The sequence below is a fragment of the Sorex fumeus genome, unplaced genomic scaffold (genome assembly GCF_029834395.1).
Source record: "Sorex fumeus unplaced genomic scaffold, SorFum_2.1 ptg000007l, whole genome shotgun sequence".
NCBI lineage: Eukaryota > Metazoa > Chordata > Mammalia > Eulipotyphla > Soricidae > Sorex > Sorex fumeus.
Window position 1 is genome coordinate 34,687,319 of NW_026606064.1, and position 24,778 is coordinate 34,712,096.

The 24,778-nt window shown below is 37.4% G+C and overlaps 1 protein-coding gene across 1 annotated transcript in view; it reads right to left on the reverse strand.

Moving 5' to 3' along the window:
* Positions 1–24,778, reverse strand: part of PRMT3 (protein arginine methyltransferase 3) — a 124,022-nt gene that overhangs the window by 9,586 nt on the left and 89,658 nt on the right. Inside the window, exons 14-15 of the mRNA XM_056132582.1 lie at positions 2,352–2,402; positions 2,068–2,155 (exon numbers count right to left, since the gene is read on the reverse strand). Of these exons, the coding sequence (XP_055988557.1) occupies positions 2,068–2,155; positions 2,352–2,402 (139 nt within the window). The remainder of the gene's footprint in view (positions 1–2,067; positions 2,156–2,351; positions 2,403–24,778) is intronic.

Genomic DNA, 24,778 nt, shown 5'->3' on the forward strand with positions numbered 1-24,778 from the left:
AATCAGGAATGAATTAGCACTCTAAATTTCTAGCAGTAAAGACAACAGAATGGTTATAGAAAAGAAAAAAGCAACAATTTTAAGTTTATACACATTCTAAATACCAGAGCTTTACAAAAACAAAACCAAAAAAAGAGTGAGGATGGGAAAGAATTTCATTCATATTGGTCTCGTTTCAGTTCTGCTATGTTCATGCTTTCTAAGAAAGAGAAAATAACACTACTAAGGTATTATTATTATAGCCTTGTTACCTCAAAACGAGAAAATAACTAAAAGGTGCAGCTTTATGCTGCTTATTTGCATTTCTAGATCCAATTTATCCATCAACACTAAAGTAAACACCAAGTTAGAATTTTATGAAATATTTTAAACACATAGATAATAACAGTATTTTAAGCTACGAAATATTACTTTGCTTTGTCAAATCTTAACATTTTTGCCACAGTTCTTCAATTTTTTAAAGAAATAGGAGCCAGGGCAATAGCACAACAGATAGGACGCTTGCCTTTCATCTGACTGACTCGGGTTTGATCCCTGGCATCCCATATTGTCCCCCAAGCCTCATCAGGTGTAATTCCTGAGCCCAGAGCCAGAAGTAAGCCCTGAATATCGTTGGGTGTGGCCCCAAAATGCAAACAATAATAAAATTCAGAACATCAGTATAGAACTATCTATAAGCTTCCTTGATCCTAGCTCTATCTCCCCACTGAGAGAACCGCTATAGGGACTTAAATAGAACCATTCTGAAGTGACTCTTAACTCTTTGGGGGAAGAAGAGATTGGGCCACACCTGGCTGTACTTAGGACTTACTCCTGGCCCTATGCTCAGGGATCACTCCTGACTTTGTGCTCAAGGATGATTCAAGACTGCTCGGAGGGACCCTATGTGATGTCTGGGATCAAACTAGGACCGGCTGTGCACAAGGCAAGGGCTTTAATCCCAGTACAATTGCTATCTACACCCATTACATTTTATTCATATTTTGTGTCTATGTATGCACAGTTGCTTTACATGCTCTAAAGTCCTGATAAATATGATTTATAAATTACTATATAAATCATTCTGCAACATATTTTGACTCAATGGTGCTTTTGAGTGGCACATCATTTATCTGCTAAAGAGTTTACTGTATGCAATAACCAAATTTATTCATCCATATTCTGCTGCAGTAGGTTTGCTTATAATTTTTCAATTTTATAGACACAGTGTTGTGAAGATTCTTGTATAGAGATTGTAGGAGAATGAGAGCTCAAAATACAGGTCTGGGAAAAAACTATGGATTTTCAGCAATGATACATTTATACTTAACTGGATGGTAGCACACTTAAAAAAAATTATGCCAATTGATACTACCAGAAGAGTAATGAAAACTTACTTGATACTTGATGACAGATCTAGTACCTGGTACAATTAAATTTCATGCATTCCCCAATCCACCCTGGTCCTCTCGATGATGTATTAGATAACATGCTACAATGTTTAGCCTCTCCTTGAATTATCAGTGATGGTGAATGTTTCTTTGTGCAAGTTGGTTGTGTTTTAAACTTTCTAACTTGACTATGAAGCTTTTAATGAACGTGGGACAGGAAGAATTAGAGATACAAAGAAATTTAAATTTTAAAAACAGTTCCATAAACAATTTCTAACATTTGTAGCTCAGGATACAAGTATGTAAGAACTGTAAGTGCTCATATACATGAAAAAAATCAATGAGGTATAAAACAAAGAAACAGACTCAAGCTCTAAAAACACTGTATTATTTAAGATGGAGACAGTGAAGAACATCCATAGAAGTATATTTTGAATGCAATAACCATTAATAACATTAAAAACTCCTATATTCTACTGGTGATACTTCTTTAAGTCACCCGGGAAACAAATATTTTTTTCAGTTATACTAATAAAATGATATGCAATTTAAAATTTAGGTAAATGAGAAGATCTGGAAGCATCTCAGCAGCTGTTTACATTGCTTCAAATACAGTGGGCACATTAAAAATTGTAGAATGAATGAATATTGCTTACTTCAAAATTGTATTTTCACCCTCTTTATGATTGTTTCTTACCTGCTTTTACTGAAAATGGCTTTTCCAACAGAAATATTGTTTGTTTCCAGTGTGTTTTGGGACTCTGAGGGCCCGTTGAGAACACGACCTGCATTGGTAGAGTTCAAAAGTATCTGATGAAGTACAAGATTTTTAATATCACGGTACATTAATCTAGTACATCAAACAAAAGCTCCAGTTGCTTACAATGGCAAAATGCTTATGCTCAAACACCTTGGGGCACTAAAATAAAATACAGTATATTTCATACAATTAATTTTTGGTAGACAACTCTAGACACTTACCCTGTTGTGGCAATTCTTTTCAAAATATATATCAAAGTAGCCAGCAAGTGCCTGTTTATATATATAAAAAAGTAGTTATTAATGATAGGAAATAAATAATTATTCAGATTTTAAAAACATAACAAATAAGAAATTATTTCAAAGATCAGACATTTCTCAAACTTATAGCAGGTGATATATTTCCTGGAAAACCTGTTATAGGTTGAAGTAACATAATTTGGCTTTCCCCCAAAATAACACAAACACACTGTTAATATGGGAAAGGATATACAGATTAATCAATGTGTTCTATTAAGAGAAATAATCACAATACATTACTGAAAGGAGAGACTACACCGAAAGTGAGAGGGTTAAAGTCAGCTCCTAACTGATCAAAATGATCTCAGAGAGGCTACCATAAGGGTTATGGCATTTTTAACCCGCTAGCACCTAACAAGTCTCCAGAAAATTGCAGAAGAATGAAAGAACTCAGAAAATCAGAACCAGTAGAAATATCCATTTTAGACTGCATAAGTCTAAAAGACTATCATTTTATGCCAATAAATTTGGGAGTGGTTTGTCAGACAGCAATATATAACTAAAACATAACTCTTTTTACAAAGCTAGCTAATTAAATTTCTTCTACTCTCATGCACTGTAGCACTGTCCTCCCATTGTTCATGGATTTGCTCAAGCGGGCCCAGTAACATCTCCATGGTGAGACTTGTTGTTACTGTGTTTGGCATATCGAATACATCACGGGTAGTTTGCCAGACTTTGCCATGTGGGCAAGATACTCTTGGTAGCTTGCTGGGCTCTCCTGCACCTAATTATAATTAATTTATTTTGGTTGGCCACACTCTTAGATGCTCAGGATCACGAGGTGACAGAGATTAAACCCAGGGCTCCCGCATGCTTTTCATGCAGCTCCAGTCTGTTGAGCTCTTTATTTTAAAATAAAGCACTAAGAATATTTTTGTGATTAAATCAATGAAACTTCATAAGCTAAACTCTTGAGAGAAAGAAAGAAGTGCTCATATAAAACAAATCTAAGCAAACTGCCAAAGGAAAAACTGAAAAACTCTACGGGTTACTGTGTTGGCACAAAGAGTTTTCTAAAAGAAATTAACATATTCAGATGAATATTTAATTTTTATTATTTGTTGTTTAACATTTACTTTTTTTTATTAATAGAACTGGCTTAACAATCTTTTAAAAATGGCATCCAATAAAGATTATAATATATTAACAGAAAGCTTATTATTTTTTTTTTTTGCTTTTTGGGTCACACCTGGTGATGCACAGAGGTTAATCCTGGCTCTGCATTCAGGAGTTACTCCTGGCGGTGCTCAAGGGACCATATGGGATGCTGGGAATCGAACCCGGGTCGGCTGTGTGCAAGGCAAACGCCCTACCCGCTGTGCTATCTCTCCAGCCCCAGAAAGATTATTTTTAAAAAAATTACTGTAATTGGAAAAAATCGAAAATATGAAAACCAAACTTAAAAATGTGCCTGTTAAGGCGGTGGGCTGGGGAAAGGGAGTGAACCTCCGAGTACTAGTGGAATGAAGTTGACACTAGTGACAGTATTGATGTGGAACATTGTTATGCCTGAAGCTCAACTCGGAATAACTTTGTAAATCACTGTGCCCTGATGAAGATTTTTAAAATGTTAGAAAAACATAATAAACTGGGGACATTATTGCTGGGAAATGTACAATGGTGGAGGAATGGGTGTTGGAACACTGTGTGACTAACACCTAATCATGAACAGCTTTGTAAAGGTCTATCACAGTGATTCAATAAAAAAAAAAATCCTTAAAGCTAATTTGATTATATTGATTTTATTACTATATTGACAGTGTATTGAGAATACACAATTTACTGATCTGTAAGATAAACATGAATTAGGTCCAAACCCAATTCAATGTTTAGCCTTAAGGTTCACTTTTGATACCAAGATAAAATTTGAATACTGTAATTCTGTAGGACAGAATAAAACAATGTTATAATTAGGTACAGATTATCACAGAAAACTATGTTATTAATTATAATTTTTCTAAAACATAGTTTGGTTAGCTGATTACCTGATAATCTTCTATGGACCACTTCAACTAATTGGGCATGTCCCCAAAACAACAAGAACAGGTTTTTTAAATTTACATATGCTTTCTCATTCACCAACTCCTTAGTGCTCAGAGTATTGTTTGTACACAGTAACTACATGCTGAGTAAACATGGTCATTACAAACAATTTAATTTTAATCCCACATTATGTAACAGCCTGTCCTATGAGATTACAAAAGAGCAGGGTCCTGAATACATTTTTAGGCCCATTACCCAGTCCATTATCTTAGCAGGTTCTCAATAAAATTTAATTATTTTTTAATCTTTAATTTCTTAATATAACTAGTCCTACGACATAATATACTTCATTAAATCTTGGCTAAATACACTTAGATAAAATAATAATTTTCAAAAAAACCAGTGTGGGACAAATATTGAGAGGAGAGAGTTGAGAAATTCTATGTATTCTAAGATAACTTAGCATAAGCCTTGAACTACACAGCTCAAGCTAGACTCAAATCAATACAGCAAAAATTGAGAAAACTGAATTGAAATAGAAATTACTGGCACAAGTTTGAGGATTAACCCCTCCATAAAATGTGTTTGGGAAACACCAAAGCAATACGTAAAGGCTCAGATAACTAGGCTGAGACTGGATAAATCTGTATGTCTTAAGTTAACCCCTAAAATATTCAATACATTATGGAAAAGGGTCAAAAAATGGTAATGAGAATTAAGTCACTTAGAACTTATTTTGGCATCAACTGGACTGGTAGTCTGCTAAAACAAACACGAGCACTCTCTGCATGATTATAATACAGCCAGGAATCCACACGCCAAAATATGCATAAGGTCCAAGATACAATCCAAAATCACTCAAAACAGTAACCAGAAAAATATGACCAAATCTCAAGAGAAAAGACAAAACAAGTCAACTCTGAGTTGATCCAGATGCTGGTATTATCAAAGACATTAGAGCAGAAATGATAACTATACTGGTAATGACGTAAAAGAAATGAGGTAATAGGAAATAACAATCGAAATGAATTGAAGGATAATTCTAAGCAGGGGGACCAACTATGAAAAACAAATAAAATAGAAAGTTTAGAACTAAAATATACAACTGGAACAAACAAACAAAATTCTCTGAGATTAATTGCATAATAAAAATGACAAAAAAAAATCAGTGAATTGAATGGGAGAAAAGATGATATCCTTTGAAAAATCAAGGAAAAGATAGAAATATAATGTACACTGCCTCAGGAACCTGTGGATCTAACACACACATCATTGGAAGTGCAAATTAAAATATTTGGAGCAGAAAAAAAAAACGAATACAATTCTATATTCAGCAAAAATATCCTTTAGGAATGAAGGCAAAATAAAAACATTTTCAAGTGAAGGAAAACCAAGGTATCCATTGCCTAGGGACTTACTTTAGAATAGATATTTTAAAAGAAGTTCTTCAGGTTTAAGGGAAAAAATATCAGAAAGAAATCCAAAATATTAAAAATCACAGAATATATCGCTGAAGCGATAGCACAGCGGCAGGGCATTTGCCTTGAACGCAGCTGGCCCAGCTGAGCCGGGTTCAATTCCTCCACCCCTCTCAGAGAGCCCGGCAAGCTACCAAGAGTATCTCGCCCGTATTGCAAAGCCTGGCAAGCTACCCACGACACATTCAACATGCCAAACACAGTAACAATTCTCAAAACGGAGACATTTCTGGGCCCGCTCGAGCAAATCGATGAACAACGGGAGGAAACGACAGTGACAGTGACACAGAATATTAAAAAGAAATGACAATTCAGAAAGACTAAAGACCTCCTTTTCCTTCTGAATTTCTTTAAAGTACTTCTAATGGCTTAAGGCAAAGTTGTAAAATAGTCTATTGGGGTTTTCTACCCGGTCTGTGCTTGAAATCATCAAGATCAGGGAAGCAGATGGGTAGGCACAAAGGAGGAATTAAATCCTACTCATATACAGATATGTTTATAAAATTTTAAAATGAAGAGGCCTTTTTAGGCATTATGTAGAAATTTAATAAAATGCAAATGAAAATATTAGCATGAAAGCCCAAGTTATAAATACAGCAGGTAGGGTGCTTGCTTTGCACATGGCTTACCCAGGTTTAATCCCTGGCACCCCAAATGGACACCTGAGCACTACCAGGAGTAATCCCTGAGTGCAGAGCTAGGAGTAACCCTTGAGCATCACCAGGTGTGACCCCAGAGCTCCCACCCACTAAAACAATTTTATTTTTAGTATTGAAATTAAAAGAACAAATCTGAAGATATTTGTGCTCCTCCCCCCCCCAACACACACAGGCACTATTATTTGTATATCAGGTTGCTATAAACTAAGAAAACAATAGACCTAATGAAATTTACAAGACAGAGAAATCCATGAAGAAAAAAAATCTGAAGAATAAGAAGCATGTGAGGGGTTGGGAATATGGCTCAACGGTAGAACACAGACCTAATATATCCAAGATCCTGGATGATCCCCAGCCATACCCACAAAGGCATGTGAAAATAAGACTGACTTAGGAAAACTAAATAAAACTACCAGATATAAGTTCTTTGATCATGTTGATCATGTGTGCCAGTACCCACAGCAAGTGGGAAAAGTGGCATCCATTCTAAGAAAATAACACAAGGACTTTCCTAAGGAAAAAGCAATGCATACCGGACATAAAATGTTTCTATTAAAAGAATTTAGAGGGGGTATGGTCCCACCAGCAGGTCAACCTATACCTGTGGGGCAAGTACATCAGCATCCTGATGGTGCCTTCAGGCTTCCAGATACCTCCAAGTTACCGCTGTGCCTTTGGCTGGACCCCAACAACTTGGGACCAAGTTTACCAAGAAATTAAACAGCCAAAAGTTAGGTATGTGGGAGCCACACTCACAAACCACCTCCAGCTCAGCTATACAAGCTCATTTATTGTTATTTCAGAGACCCATGAATAAATCTGAAAGAGATCAAAAACCACAATTAATTTGGACCTGCGTATGGCTGAACTGACCCAGGTAAATTGGGGATGGGGTGGGGTGTGGCAGGTCAGCTTGGAGCCCATTCAAGCATAGTCCCTGGCAGCCGCTTGTTCCCACAACCCAAAATCACCGCCATGCCCCCAGCCTGACTCCACCGTCTTAGGACAGACCTCACTGAGACATAATCTTGCTCTTTTGTGATCTCCTCATAGGAAAACACAATACTTAATAATACAATATTTAATAATGGTTGATAATCCAATAGGATCATGGAGATAGCTGTGTTTGATCCTGGCATCAGATGTAACTCCCTGAGCACTACTGGCAGTGGCTCTGGTAGCCCCCAGCATACCTGGACCATGGCATCACTGGGTTCGACGCTGAACCATACCTGGACCACAGCATCAACAGGGTCCTAAAACTGAACCACCTGACACAGTTGGTCAAGCAATGCTGGAAGTGACCCCTGGGCCTCTGAACATTGCTTAGCAGTGCCCCTGACATAATGGACTGGCAATATTAACATTTTAGTTAATTAACATGAACAGTTATGGAATTACAATGATAGAATATAGGCCTTAATGAAAAGAGGCTTGCACACAAAGGAGTGTACAACAAACCTATACAATAAAAAGATTATTTTTAGGAGCTGGAGTGATAGCACAGCGGGCAGAGCATTTGCCTTGCATGCAGCCGACCCGGGTTTGATTCCCAGCATCCCATATGATCCTCCAAGCACCGCCAGGAGTGATTCCTGAGTGCAGAGCCAGGAGTAACTCCTGAGCATCGGCGGGTGTGACCCAAAAAGAAAAAAAAAAGATTATTTTTAAAGAACAAGTCATTTTACAGCTGTCTTCTAATCCCTTATTATGGAACTTAGTTAAAATGAAAGAAGAGGCTCTGGGGAGAGCTCAGTGGTAGAGTGCCTGCCGTTAGGGTGCTACCCCTGGTACAGTCCCACATGCTGAGTGTGATCCCAGAAATTTCAATGCTGCATTGAGTGTGATCCTCTGCACTACAACTCAGCGTGGACCTTTTGCACTGAAACCAAGTGTGTGTGAGCACTAAAACAGAAATGCATGAGCACTGCCCCCCCCACCTTCCCCTGCAGGCGTGAAGCTAAAAGCAAGCACTATGAGCACCACCAGCAAGTGTGCAACCCCCAGCAAGCACCACAGCCACGTCTGAGCAACAAAGAGAAAAATGGAAAATGAAAACGATACAGTAAGTCTTTTTCAAAAAGAAAGGAGGGGCTAAGGAGATGGCTTAGTAGTTAGGGATGCATACCCTGCATGCGCAGGGGCCTCAGGTCAAAGCACTGCATGGCATCTGCCACCCGGCAGCATTGCCAGGTGTGACCCTGACAGCCATCACCACTGCTGGGACCAAACGGCATCAGGAGCAAACTGTGAAGGTGGCCTCTCCCTGACCCCCCGCCCCGGTGGTCCCTAAGCACTGATGGAGAGGCAACTCCCACCAAAAATAAGAGAAAAGAAAAGACAAATAAAAAAAGAAACCAACCCTTTACTGGCGTAGTCCCTTAGGTAATACAGTGGAAACCCCCCCCCCGCAAAAAAAACACAAAAAACTGGGTAGTGAAGGGCAACCAAACACAAATGGTTTATAAGCTTCAAGATCAATAAGTAATATGGGAAAGAAATGAAAAGATAAAATAATAGTTATAAATACATGACAGAAAGTTAGGAAAAAGATAAAATTGAAATGCACCTCTTTTGTAGTCCTCACTAAAATGGATCTCAATACCCTTTACTATCAGTTCCATCACACACATTAAATAGTGACATGAAAAGTTAGGCAGAAATTCATCTGGGATTAAAAAGCACACGCAGACTAGTCAGCATACAGCATTTACATCATGGGAAAGGAGAAGATTCTTGCCCTGAAAAACCAGAGGGAATTTCTGATAAAAACAGCACTTACTTAAACACAAGCAAGTTGCAGAATGTCTCTTAAGGGAAAGGACTTTTCAAAACATAAAAGAAAAAGAAATCAAAATGTAATCTTATGAACAAAGTGAGCTATGATTAGTGTTTTTATTTTTGCAAGGACACTGTAAATAATAGTTGCATGCTACTGTTTCAAAATTGTAGTTTGACTGTCTTATAACCTTTCCATTGACAGGCTAACTCTATGTCTCTCAGATGTTAATTCCAACAAACTTACACACTCTCCATTGAAGTCATTTAAATATAAAACTAAACAACCAACATAGCATACTGAAAACAATGACTAACAGGCAGCGTGACTATCATTTGAGCACAACTTGACATGTGCTTGAAAAAGATCAGATAATCTAGAAGGAATAAATTTCTCTTTTGTTCCACATCTCCATGTTGTCAGAGGCAAAGGAATTGCTGGGGAAATAAACACTAAACTCAAGCATGTATAGCAGCGGGTTAATATTCAAAGGCAGGATCACAATCAAATAGAATTTCACTGAATTATATCACGATTGGGAAAAAATATTAGCTATCAAGTTCCGAGGCTGAGAGAAGGAAGAATGCATGCTAACTACTAACAACAAAAGAAGACAGAAGAAAACAGAATGAAAGGGAAATACATGCAAGGGTATCTTTCTGAGGTAGTGTGATCATGCCTACAATTTGGTGAAAATCCTCCAGAATTACTTGAAGAACAAAGGAAAATAATAAAGGTGCATAGCATTTTAGTGCATCTTAAATAAATATCCTTAAGCATTAAGGATATATAAATATCATTAAGCATACAGTTTTAGAATGAGTATCTAAAAGAACAGAAAATAACTTCCAGTTTTCCTAAACTTGAATCATTTTAAAAAAAATCTGTTTAAAGGCATACACTGTCTTTATTTCATGTAGAAAAGATAGCTGCAGTTAATTTTACACATGCTCATTTGGAGAACAATGGCTAGGAGTTAAAATGAATGACTTTCTCCCATATTTTGGTGTGTTGGGTATTTCTTTAAAGACAAATAATCATGCATGTATGTAACAGGATGGCAGCCAGTAAAATAAGATCCGACTAGACCTTATGAGAAAGAAGGAAATTAAAAATTATCATTATCACTATCACCTGCAGGGAGTAATTTATCATTTCTGTTCTTCACTGGTATCATGTTCCAACAGCGTGTGGTTACAGCAGATACAATTAGGCAGCTGGCCACAGAAGTAGGAGGATAATGTGCTTTTGATGGAGTTTATCCAAGCATGGAGATAGAGTGCTTGTAATCCATGCAGCAGAATCACTATAACAAAAATACAATTCTTTTTTTTTGTTGTTGTTGGAGTATTTCTTTCAAAATCCTAATATGGAATTCAAAAGCCAACCGATGATAAATCTGAAGTAAGTAAAGAAAGAGTAAGAAGATAATGCATAAAAATAGGTATTAAGCTCCTATCATTGTATAAATCAACCAAATGAAAATACAAACATAAGCCGTATAAGCTGCTGCATAAAAAGTATGAGCTCTGCTTGGGAAAGCTGGTATTTAAACTAAGACATAATCAACAAAAAAATTTTGTGATTTAATTTTCTCCGAACGGTAACTATAACTTAAATTATGGACTCTTTTTTCTTCAATTAATTTTCTATTTTATCCCTAGAGAAAATTTGCATTTTCTTTCTTTCATGATCCTCTAGGGAACAATACACATTAAGTGCCATAGCACTTCTCAGGGGATATTGCTAAATTGAGTAGTGTTTAGAAACAGACCAAGCAATATGGGAAGTAGCAAAAGAGACAAAAGAAATAAAAATTATTTCAAAGGCATTTTTAGCCCCAAAGTCAGGATTTTTGATCTACCAAAAATATTATTATATTATGACCAAAATTCTAAGTTTAAATTGTACCTGGTAATTTCAAATTTGCTTATTAAAATGACTTTACTTATTTAGGATTTGGGGCCACATCCAGTGATGCCCAGGGGTTACTCCTGGCTGTGTACCCAGGAATTACTCCTGGCAGTGCTAGGGAACCACATGGAATGCCAAAGATAAAACCAGGGCTGGCCACGCACAAGGAAAGTGCCCTACATGTTGTACTATCCAGTCCCTTGAAGTGATTTTAGAGGGCAAAAGGTAAGATATCTTTAGAGTCTAAATACAGTACTCTAATTTTGAAATTTCATATTTTATAACTCCCATGTCAAAAGTACTTTAAATTCCTTCCAGTTACCAATGCTAAATATTGTTTTATACATTCAATATTAAGATTTACCAAGACTTTCACTTTAAAATTATTTTAGTATATATATTCACAGAAAAGTACACAGAGGTAATAAATCTTGGTGAATCTTCAAACATAACATTGCTGTGAAAACTACAAGCACTAGAATGTCTGGATGTGCAGCCATTTCTAGATCTCACCATTCCTATATCATAAATGCTAGCTTGATTCTCTTAGTTTTATTGAGATGAAAAAGACATGTAATTTGCTAAGTTTAAGGTATTTTAAGTATTGATCTGATGCATTTATATACAAGATGACTACCACCACAGCTAACATCTCCATCACATCTTTTTTTGTGTGTATGTGGAGAGAGCAGTTAACTCCCAGGAATTTCAAGAATAAATTACACTACCATTCTTGATCATCATCATGATGTATACTGGAAGCTCAGAACTTACCTCAGAGTGCAAGTCTGCACCCTCTAACCAACATCTCCCCACTCTCCTTAACCTCTAGTAACCACAATTCTAATCTGTTTTTGTGAGTTTGACTCTTTGAGATTTCACATTTAAGTAGGACCATACCGTGATTTTTTTTCTTTCTCAGCCGGACTTACTGCTTTTACTTAAGATAATTTCTAAAATCTTTTAACGTCATTACAGATGACAGGATTACTTTTCCTTGTGGCTGATTAATGTTCTATTCACACACATAAAAGATATATACATATATGTGTGTACATATATACATACGGCATGTGTACACTTATCACAAATCACAAATCATCCTGTTATTCGTCGATTGCCTGGAGCAGGCCCCAGTAACGTCTCCTTCATCCTAGCCCTGAGATTATATTCAAGGCTCTTTAGGAGAATGAGACCCATCATTGTTACTGGTATTTGGCATATTGGGTACCACACTTTCATTCATTCATTGATCAACACTTAGGCTGTTTACATATCTAAGATGTTGTAATTAATGTTGCAATGATTAAAGGAAATACGAATCTCTTTAAGGTTCTGTTTTAATTTTTTTTAAAAATATACGCAGCAGTGGTATTGTTGGATTATATGGTGATTTTCAATTTTTCTGAGGGCTACAGAAACAGTATTTATCTTTACCAATCTATGTTCTGTTTACTATAGTTACTGTACCAACTTATAGTATAAAAGTTCTTGTTTCCTATCCTTGCCAACAACTATTTTACTACTCAATTGATTTATAAGAGCACAGGTTCATTTTCCCTCTTCAATATTTCAACATAAATGGTACTATAGATCATGTAGTATTTTGTATCTGGCTAATTTTACTTCATATTATTTGTGACAATCACTCTTATTGTTGCATATTAACTAAATTGTTACATAGCTGTAGGGCATACTGACTATATAATTTATCCAGTTGACTTCTGACAGATATTAAGTAGTAGCAGTTTCTACAGGCATTCTTGAATGAACAAATCATTCAGTGAAAATATATACTCACTGCTCTTGGTATATAACCAGTATTAGCATGTGCATATACCACTTTTGTTGTTTTTCATTTTTTATTTCTGATCTTCCATCAGGATGGCATGTTTGCTTAAGCATCTCTCTTAATTTTCTCCTTTAATATAGGTTTCCTGAGAGAAGGCTTCTCTCTTGTGCCTGGGATTGAATGCAGGGCCTCACACACACAAAGCAACTGTCTAAGCTGTATTCTGGCCCACAATTTCCTTCTTCAAAGGTATTTCAGTTGGGTAAAATTCAGGATTGGTAGTTATATTATTTTAGTATAATGAGGACATGCTCAATGAATTACTTTTTGTCTATTCACTTCCATTATTCCTGCTGAGAAATCATCTGATGGTATATTTATGCTCCCTTAAGGAAAATTAATCCCACAGTCCTATGAACAGCTTTGCCAACTACTTTTAAGATTTTCTCCTCAGTTTCTGTAGTTCTAAGAATATGAATTTGGCGTGGGTTTCTTCTCATTATTTTGTTGTTTTGCTTTGTTTTTATATTTCTGAGGCCAGACCTGGCTGTGCTCAGGGAGCACTCTTGAGCAACCACAAGCAACGTAATGTAAGGGCCTTATATCTCCGGTCCCTTCCCACTGTTTTCAATCAAAATATAATTCACAGACTCTAAAGTTGTTACCATTAAAATATACTGCCTAATCACCCATTTTCTTAGTATATTAAGTTGTGCAATTATCACCAAATTTTAGTATATTTTTATCAGCCTCCACCCCCGCAAAAAACCCCCATGGTATCAGCTCTTAATCCATCTACAGATTTGCCTATTCTTAACATTTCACATACTTGGAATAGCATATGAATGGAATCTTTGGGTGACTGGTTTCTTTCACTGACTATATTTTCAAGGTCTATGTTGTAATATGTATCAAACTTGAATTTTGTTTTAGGTTCAAATCATTTTTCAACGTATGTTTATATTTTGTTAAAATGCTTTACAGCTGACAGACCTCAGAACTGCTCTCACTTTTTAGCTGTTTAAAACAATGCTGAAATAAACATTCACCTCAAGTGTTTGTTTTTAATGCCTCTTATGGTATATCTACAAGTAGACAGGTTTTTAAGATTAATCCTATCCTAAGGGCATGTTGTGCTCTTTAAACTATTGTCTATTACCCTTTAAAAAATTATTTAGTTGTCACCACTTTTATATACTGCTCACAATATTCTCACCTCTTTTCCTTTAGAATTTCCACTTAAGACCTTAACTTGTATCTTTTTGTATTTCCTATCCTATCCTGCATCTCATCCTTGTATACTTCTGAGCTTCTTTCCGGAACTGTCTTTCTGATTTAAAATTCCAGTTGAAAAAACTGGATCATGCAATTTGATCCAAGGTACCTCATACAGTCTCCCAAGCCCCACCAACAGTGATTGATCCCTGAGCTCCACTGGGTGTGGGCTACTGCCCCACTCTCCCTAGTTTTTAGAATATATGTTTGGTCATTTAAAAATATACTATATGATTTTCTTTTGATACTTTCAATTTTTTCCCTCATTTTACCCCTTTTGCTGTTGTGAAACCTGAGGAAAACACATTTGGTTGCGGTATTGTGACTCTTGGTTGTAGTACTTGCTGGGGACTATACAATTGTTATGGTACAGGGGATGAAAACGGCAGTGCCCGGGACTGCCACTCAGCTGACTAGGGAGGTGCCTGCGATCAAACCTGAGGCAGGCTCCCTCTGACACTTATTTATCCCAAGGCCCTTATAAATATTTTCAATTCTCGCCTGAAATGTGCTATTCCTTCTCTCCTTGAACTTACTGAGCATAGTTATTTTATTTTATTATACTTATGTATTTTCAAATTTTGGGTCACAGTTGACGGAATTCAGGGAACCACGAAGTGCCAGGGATCAAACCTGCAAGTAGAGTACGCATTCTAGACCACAGAGCCAGCTTTGCAACCTAGGCAACCGTTATTTTAAAATCCTTACCTAGCTAGGGATGTAATGCAGCAGAAGTCACTTGCCTTACACATGTGAGGCCCTGGATTCAACCCCACACTACTCTCATTCCCCCCCCACCAAAAAAAATCCCTAGGAGATATATTTAATCTAGAACACTTACAGGTCTACTTTTATTGCCTGCTGTTTTAGCTGGCTCTTGATTCATATTTTCCTGTGCCCTTGTGAGACTAAAAAACCTTTATGTTCTGAAAATTAAATAGGAAAAACTAGAAATAATTTCAGACCTCTCACCATGTTCTAGAAATCACTGTTTCAGCAAGGAGCCTGGAGGTGCTAGTAAAAACAAAATATAATCTAATAATTTGGGTTTGGGAATTTCCGAGGTCACAAAGATGATTCAGAGCTGGACTGCAGACAGGTAAGAGCTCATTTACCTTGTTTTACTCTCTTCTTCACTGCAATCTTTCAGAGTGTCAGTGTAGAGCACTAGGGAATTATCGGGACCCCATTTTTGTATTAATATCCATGTGAGGCTATCAAAAGGAAAATACACAGCTGGCTCCTCTAAGCAGTAAAGCCTACAGGGCAAAAGCAGTCATAAGCACTCGTCCGTTTCTTCCATTTTCTTTCTTTTCAAACGCGACTTGTTCACATTTCACTAATTCATCTCTGGTATCTTCAAACATAGTATTTCATAGTTTCTCAGCTCTTATCGTTGGTGGCAAAATGGTTGCTGCATTTTATGTAGTCCACAGTACAGAAGATCCACCCCCCGCCCACATTTTTCTTAAACACTGAAGTTTACAAAGTTGTTCATGATGATTTGTTACAGGCACAAAGATTCATTACTGCACTGTTTGTTCATAATGATTTGTTACAGGCAGGAAGATTCATTACTGCACTGTTTTTCCTACGTAAGGTCTCTAGCTTATAACACTCACCCCCATTCTCTAAGCTAACTCCTTCTTGTAATGCTCTTAATTTAAATGCTTCCTTCTGACAGGCTTCCTAATCCCACAGAGAAGATTATAATACATCCATTAGATGCTCTTGTACTCCCTATAATAATACTGACCACAGTCATAATGTGTTAGTATTCAATTCTTTTGTTCAATTATAGATCCCAATAGGCCCTTCAGGGCAGTCTCACCATGTCTGTTCACCTCCACAGCATTACTGCAGAAGTACTATGTCTGGGCATTCTATCTAAACAGTAAAATCAACCGCGCAATCACAAAGGCATGAAATAGCCTGGGACGTTCAGGGACTACAAACAATTAATAAAGATTTGTTAATTAAGTAAACAAAGAAATGAATGATGAAATAATATACGTTCATCTCCTCCCGACCTTTGGGAAAAGAGAACTATGATACTGCTCTTTGGTTTAAAAAATAAAATTTACACACATACACACACACACACACACACACACACTTTTAAAAACAGCGAAGTAAAATAATTCAACTTAAGTTGAATTAAAGTAAATTAACTTAGAGAGATATTCCCTAACAACTCCCCTCCTCACCCCATAGAGTTCATGCATAGCCTTCTGGAAGCCAACTTAGTCAAATCTTAAAGATGAGCAAGAGAAAGTGGATTAAAATAAAAGTGCATGTTAAGAATATTTTTACATGCCTCCATCACTAAATTTGTTCATAGAACATCAAATTATAATTATCTATCCTATGTTGGTCTTTCCAAATAAACAGAGGTCTTTAGGGCCAAAGACTACATTCTCTGTTGTATTCAACTTCTTAACATTGAAGTTACATATAGGTTACTATATCGCAGCGTGAGTCTCGCTCCAACCCCCACCCTCAAAATCTCTAGGTTTTTTCCTATCACTGCTTCTCCAGATTTTTATTTCCTCCTGTTGTCTCATGTATCATCAGCTTCTCACAGTTTGATATAAATACTGTTTCCTTATATTAATTTTTCATGCTGCTTTCCAATTTTTCCTAAAAACTATCTATATAAGTGATCTGTGGTCGAATTTTAATTTTTCAAATAGCATGAAATACCACCACTGGTATATAAAAATAGTACTGCTAATGTTAAGAATTAAAAAAACAAAAAAAATTGTGATCATGTAGAAGTTTGAAACTGAAAACTAATGTTATTTTCATGGCGAGTTGATCAAATGGTTGCCGCTGGGAGCCTTTGTAAATATGGACTGAGATAAAAATGTGAAAGAAACACCAACAAGAAAGAGAGGGTAGCAGAAGATGTGGGGGGGTGCTTGTACTTTTTTTGGTTTCTTTCCTCTTTTGCAAAGTGAGGTAAAAAGATGGCTATTACCTCACTACCTAAGTTCTCCTACAAACGAAGTGTGCAGTGTCTAAAGTGTAATAAAACAAGTTGTATTCATTTATGATAATTTTAGAAGGCTGCACTTTTTCAAAGCACGTAATGATAAAAGCTATTATAAGTTTGGTATTATATTTATAACTTCTTGTCTTCTGGGGATTATAATCACTGCACACTGAGGGGTGAGATGAAGATATACACCTCTGGGATCTGGCATTCAGTCTACTCCATCTTAAGTACAAGCTGGATGAAAAGAGAAAAGAATAAACGAATCCGAGCCCTATGGAGCACCCTTTGAGAGACAACCAGAACAACATAACACTGGTTAAAAGGAAGTATGTTCTATAACAGTGATGTCATTGTCTTTGTGATTTAGGAATTAAAAATACAAGCTTATGCAAAATTGTAGGCAGAAAAGACTTTTTTTTTCCCCTTTGAAAAGCTGCTGATTTGCATAAATGCGGCATTTCCAAAGGTCTAATTTCTCTGATATAGTCCCATGTACAGACAGGTGAAAAATTTTTCATCAAACACCTCTGTTTATAAAGAAACCCCAGTATCTGAGGTAGCGCTCAAAGTAAAATCAGGATGGAATAAATAAATACTACCTAAAGAAATACAGTCCCTAGAAAAAAATGAATATACTTAAAGTCAAATGAATCAAGCCTTTTGCTAGAAATGCAGCAAATCAGGAAAGTGAAAGGAAAGATCAAGTAGGTTATTTACCATATGCTAGGCATAGTGACAAATGCTTTTTATGCATTGTCACATTTTTTTTTTGCTTTTTTTTTTAGGTCACACCCAGCAATGCACAGGGGTTACTCCTGGCTCTGTGCTCAGGGGACCATATGGGATATATGGGATGCTGGGAATTGAACCTGGGTCGGCCTTGTGCAAGGCAAACGCCCTACCCGCTGTGCTATTGCTCCAGCCCCGCATTGTCACATTTAATTCTTAAAATAATACCAAGGAAACAGGTATTGAAATCAGTATTTCCATTTTTTTTAAGGATAAAAAAATTTGAAGTTCAGAGAAGTATTTTCTCAAAAGTAAAACTGGTACTTGGACCATTAGATCTAAAATTGAAACTTATACCAACTCCATTGTTCTAACTTTCCTCTTAGATTTTAACCCATTTTTACAAAACTCTCATCCATTCAAGACTAGTCCTTTTTTCATTCTTGTAGGAAAGATAATGAAAAACTGATTTTGTTAAATATCATAGTCAGTTTTGAGCCTAATAGAACAAAAATCTGTTTTCCATCTTGACTCATTTTTCCATGAGGGCTGATCCTTCCTGTGAATACATACAGGCATCAAATGTCTAAAAACATTAGTTGTTTCTGAATTTTTAGAAGATCTGAGTACCAATATGCAGGCTGATATGTGCCCAGACAGTAAATCAAAGAAAATCTGAACTGTGAATGTCAGTTCCTTATAGGCTAAAGTAATTCCTAGAGCAATTCCATCCTTACTCCACGAATATATGTATGAACCAAAAAGGAAAATAACTGGTCAATCTCATTTATTATCACCACCGAATAATGCTAACTGGCAGCTTTGAGATAAGCCTAGGGAAAACTCCCCTGACATCCTGATCGGGAGTCTATTATTATTGATTATTTAATAAACTATTTTAATTCTTATTACTGAGCTTGAGGTAAGGACTTGAGTCCAATCTGAGTGTGATTATTTCTCCTTTTTTCTTTTTGGGTCACATCCCATGATTCTCAGGGGCTACTCCTGGTTCTGGACTCAGGAATTACTCCTGGTGGTGCTTGGGGGACCATATGGGAATGCTGGAGACCAAACCCAGGTTGGCCTTATGCAAGGGAAATATCCTACCCGTACTATCACTCTGGCCCTCAAAGTTACTAAATTTTTAAAGTTTGGATTTGCTTTCAAAATGAGATCAAAAAAGCATAAGAATCTGTTAACCCTAAAGACAAGTTATTTTAGCACAGTGGGTAGGGCATTTCCTTGCACGTGGCCAACCAGGTTCGATTCCCAGCATCCCATATGGTCCCCTGAGCACCTCCAGGGGTGATCCCTGAGTGCAGAGCCAGCAGTAACCCCTGGGCATTGCCGGGTGTGACCCAAAAAGCACACACATACACACACACACACACAAACCAAAGAACAAAGACAAGTTATTTTACTCAACCTCACAGTTCCTCATTCTCTGGCCATTTTGCATTCTGAGTAGATTCATATAATGGTAATATTGCACATGATTCCTCCCACTATTCTAGCTACTCAATTAGCATACATCTCAAAGTTAATAAAATGCCAAAAAGCTCTCTAAATTTTTTTAGAGGTGTATTTCCAGAAAAAACAACAATGGGAAGGTGATTATACACAAACAATGAGGATGAAGACCAGATCTCAAGATGCTTGAAATCCTCTGGGACTCAACAGATGCCACCATGCCAATGCTCAACTCCACTGCTTCTCAACTAATCTCTGCAGAGACACCCGAACCCATGAAAATTCTCAGCATATCACTTTTCAAGCTGACTTCTCTGGGGTCTTCACGGAGTTGGGGGACAGTCTCCCCTCCCCCAGTCCATACTTCCAGAAGCCCTAGCAGCCACACCCATATCACACAGCCACTGTCATGTAAACTCACTGGCTTAGTTCTACAGATCAGAGTTTCTGGAGTGTGTGGCTCTGTCCAAATTCTACAATACTGACTCTCTGATAAGAGCACACCAAATTAGACTGGACAGTAATATAGAAGCCAACTATGCTCAATAAACAAAAACAGTAAAACAGAAGGTGCAATGAACAACAAACAACAAACTTTGTAAGCCCTCAGACAAGGTGAGATACGATTTTTCACGAATTTTCTTTTACTGTACTATTTTTTGATAATTCCATTATTCATTCGGTTGTAACAAGCAATATGAGATAAACTATTTTGTGCCTGCTCGGGGACAGGCATGGGGGTGGTTGGGAGAATGGAATGTGTTGGAGGGAAGGTCACTCTGGAGTTGGGGTAGGTGCTCGCTTAAAGCCAGTACAAGAGTATTATGAACAACTTCGTAACCACAGTGTTTAAAGCAAAAGTAAATAAATAAATAAATTAAAAACTCTCAGGGGCACAGTTTAGGGTAAACACCATGGGGGAAAAAAAAGAACAAAGAAAAGGGGATATATCAAGTGAAAAGCCCAAAATTTTGTAGGCAATGCAGAGTGCACCTAACATTAGCCAAACCTAAAACAACAAGAAAACTACATCAGGTTCCCTACAAATATAAAACGCAACTCTATTTTATAAAAATTATATCTTTATGTAAAGGAAAAGTCACATAATGGCAAAGTCTGATTTGAAAAAAAATATTACCCTGAAAAAACCTGCTTGCTGTTCCACTATTCCAGGAAAGGGTGGCCTCTTCCTGACATCACAGGGCCTAACCCAGGATGGGAGGCAGAGACCCTCCCATTCAACCAAGTCCTAGCAGCCTCCACATCTGAATTGAACCATAAAAATGGGCCCCTGCCATAACTGCTGACGGTATACTCAACAAATTACGTGCTGCTAACAGTTATTCTTTCTGTCATTTAGCGAAGATAGGCATAGAAGAGAGCAAACCCAGTCTAGTCCGTTAGCATCTTCCAGAGGGTCTTAACTACAAAGACTAAGCACAGCAACACTGGAAAACCAGCATTAGGAAAATACATAGACATCCACCAAGCTCAATGAGAGAAATGTATCTCCAAAGACAAACACCAGTAAGTTCTCAGACAATGTCTTTAGTGACACCATGATGAGGCTGCTCAATGAGTTCAAAGAAACGATGGCACAGGTAGTTAGCAAAGTACAAGAAAGCATGACTCAAAATGAAACTACTATAATCAGACAAGACGGAAATGAAGAACATAGTAGGTGATATAAAAATCTTTTTAAAAAGCTTTGAATAGCAGAATAAACAAAAGATTTTTGTTTTGCTAAGCAAAAATAGGAGCTCCAAGATGAGAAGGAAGAAAGTTCTAGGAAACAATAGAGGGTGGAAAACAGATCAAAAAGAAATGAACTACCAGAGAACTATGGGATGAGTTCAAGAGGAACAATATGACTCATCAGAGACCCTGAAGAACAGGAAGGCAAATGTGATGAAGAAATAATAGTTAAAGAAATCATTGATAAAAATTTCCCAGAGTTGAGGAATTACGGGCACTGAGATCCAAGAGATCTGCAGGGTTCCAATGAAAATAGACGCAATTAGGAAAAATCCAAGACACATTATACTCGAAATGACAAAATTCAAAGATAGCAACAGAAAGCATCAGATTAAATGAGACTCTATGAGTCAGCAGAATATGGAAGGATACAGTACAAAAACTCAACAAAACGAACACCCTCACCCAGAATACTCTCTCCAGCTAGACTATCATTCAGATTTGAAGGACCAATATAGAGCTTCATCCACAGGCAATAGTTTAGGGAATTAATATCCTTGAAATCAGTTTTGTAAGCAGCCTTACTAAGGAGTTTCTCTGAAGGACAGGAAAACTTCCTAACCTGTAGTACTGAGCACGGCACTCACTGATGGTTCATGTGGTTGCCCTCTACTAAATGAAGAAAGGTATACTTATTCCTAGTTTTAGAAGGGATCTTACACATGTTTCAATAATGAATTAACATCTTTTTTTATATTGGTTAAAAGCACTTCGCAATCAGCAATTAAAAAACTGACCTATACTGATTTATTTTTTTTTTATTTTTTTCATTTTTTTTTTTATTAGTGAAACACCATGAGGTACAGTTGTAGATTTACAATTTTTGTGCTTAGGTTTCAATTATACAATGATCAGATACCTATCCCTCCACCAGTGCCCATTTTCCACCACCATGGATAATGTCCCCCCACCCCCATCCCCCCATCCCCCCCTGCCTCTGTGGCAGGACAATCCCCTGTGTTCTCTCTCTCCGTTTGGGTGTTGTGGTCTGCAAAAGAGGCATTGAGTGGCAAACATGTTCAGTCCATAGTCCACTTTCGACATGCATCTCCCCTCCCTCCTGGGAGGGACCACCAAACACCCTTTATTTGGTGTTCCCTTCTCTATCTGAGCTGCCCTTTCCTCTAGAATGCCCAATTGTCCACTAAGCTACGGAGTAATCCTCCTGGTGCTGATCTCAGCTATTCTTGGGTATTAATCTCCTATTTTGTTACTTTATATCCCCCAGATGAATGCAATCTTTCTATGTCTATACTGATTTATTTTTTGACAAATTCCATTTGCCACTTCTTTAAGATTTGTTATATGCCTGTCAAGAGGGCAGGCTAGGAAGTAGGAGCGAACCTGGGGACATGGGTGGACAGAGGGAGACATAGGTCATGGGACTAGCATTAGACCACTGTATGCATTAAACAACTCTATTATGAACAACCTTGTAAATTACAGTATGAATAAAAACCAAAAGAAAAAAATTACCCCGAAAAATCCCTTAAAAGATGTTGAGGGGCTGGAGCGATAGCACAGCGGGTAGGGCATTTGCCTTGCACATGGCTGACCCGGGTTCGAGTCCCAGCATCCCATATGGTCCCCTGAGCACCACCAGGGGTAATTCCTGAGTGCAGAGCCAGGAGTAGCCCCTGTGCCTATGCATCGCCAGGTGTGACTCAAAAACCAAAAAAAAGTAAGATGTTGAACTAAAAACTAACATATAATCCACACTCCAGTAAGTTCAATACAACCAGTTCTGGCAATGCTTCAAGTCACCATTACTCTTGCAGGGCTCCAGATGAAGCAGATGGCTAGGAATAGAATGCTATGTTTTAGTAAAAACATGTACCTTTAAAGACAGGGACTGCATGTATCCAGCAAGATGCTCAAACTAGAAAAATACTTGGATGCTGATAATAAGTGAAGAAAGGCAGATGTGTTTGCCACTTCATGTGCATTCTGGGACACATGTTCACTAAATAAAATGGAAGAATCATCTGCGCTAAACAGACCATTATACCTCTCACAGACTCTTGTTTTGTCTTTTTCCCTGAATAGTTTATTTGAATTATTTGTGTATGATGCTACTTTACTAGATTTCCTTAAAAAAGAAAAAAAGCTTTTAAAGTTTTTTTTTAAACTACAAGAATTAGCACAAGTTAAAAACAAAACAAACAAAACAAAACATTCTAGGGGCCAGAGTGATAGTACAGTGGGTAGGGCATTTTGCCTTGCATGCGGCCGACCTGGGTTCAATCCCCCCACATCCCATATGGTTCCCCAAGCACTGCCAGGAGTAATTACTGAGTACAGAGCCAGGAGTAACCCGAGCATTGCTGGGTGTGACTCAAAAAGCAAAACAACAACAACAACAACAACAAAACCAACATTCTAGTATAATACTTATGTGATTTTATGATTGCCTACAGTGTTTTACTCAAAAGCATGTACGAGAGCTATTTTCAAAGTAACCACTTAAACATTTATTGAGTCTACCCTCACATACCAAATAAGTCACGAGTGTGACGAGACAGGTCTCTGAAAAGCATTCTGTGCTAGTCTGACTCTGTGCTCCGGGGTTACACCCGGGGATGTCTGGGGAACCGTATGCAGTGCCAAGATCTGCAGCCACAGCCACATGCTCCGTAAGCTTCTTATCCTGCAGTGGACATTTTTTTGTACAAATCTTTTTGGAGAACACAAGAACACATTTCTACTGTGTTTGGGACCTAAGCTGTATGTTTAGCTTTGGTAGTTGCGAAAGAGTTGCATACAACTTCCCTCAGTACAGTACCTTTGCCCATCACTCTTTTATACACATTTCTTAGAACACTGTCAAGATCCCAGGCATACAAAGCATGCACCCTATGACTGAGATGCATCCCTTGCCCTACTATGATTCTTTGGGGGAAAAAAAATTAAAGAAAAAAAACCTGTAACAGAAATTTTAAACATATAAACATAAATTCTGAGTACCTATGACCTCTGTGCAATGGCTACTGATATTTGGTGCATTTACTTCATTTCTACTCCCTCCACTCTCTATATATGATGAATTATTTTGAAGCAAATACCTGACATCTCTCTCTTATGTATTTCATTTTACACACACACACACACACACACACACACACACACACACACACTGCTTTTTGTGTCACACCCGGTGATGCAGAGGTTACTCCTGATTCATGGACTCAGTAATTAATCCTGGCGGTGCATCAGGGGACCATATGGGATGCTAGGAATTGAACCTGGGTTGGCCATGTGCAAGGCATGCATATTTTTTTTAAAATTCTTTTTCTTTTTTTGAGCCACACTCTTACTCCTGGCTCTGTGTTCAGGGTTCACTCCTGGTGGGGGCTCAGGGAAACACATATGGTGCTGGGGATTGAATTCAAGCGTAAACCTCACCCACCATCCTGTATCTTCAGTCCCTCAGTTAGCATCATTTTTAAAGTATTTTATTATGTAACTACAATTTTAATCATATATGGTAAAGTACTCATTATTTTCAATCTTATCT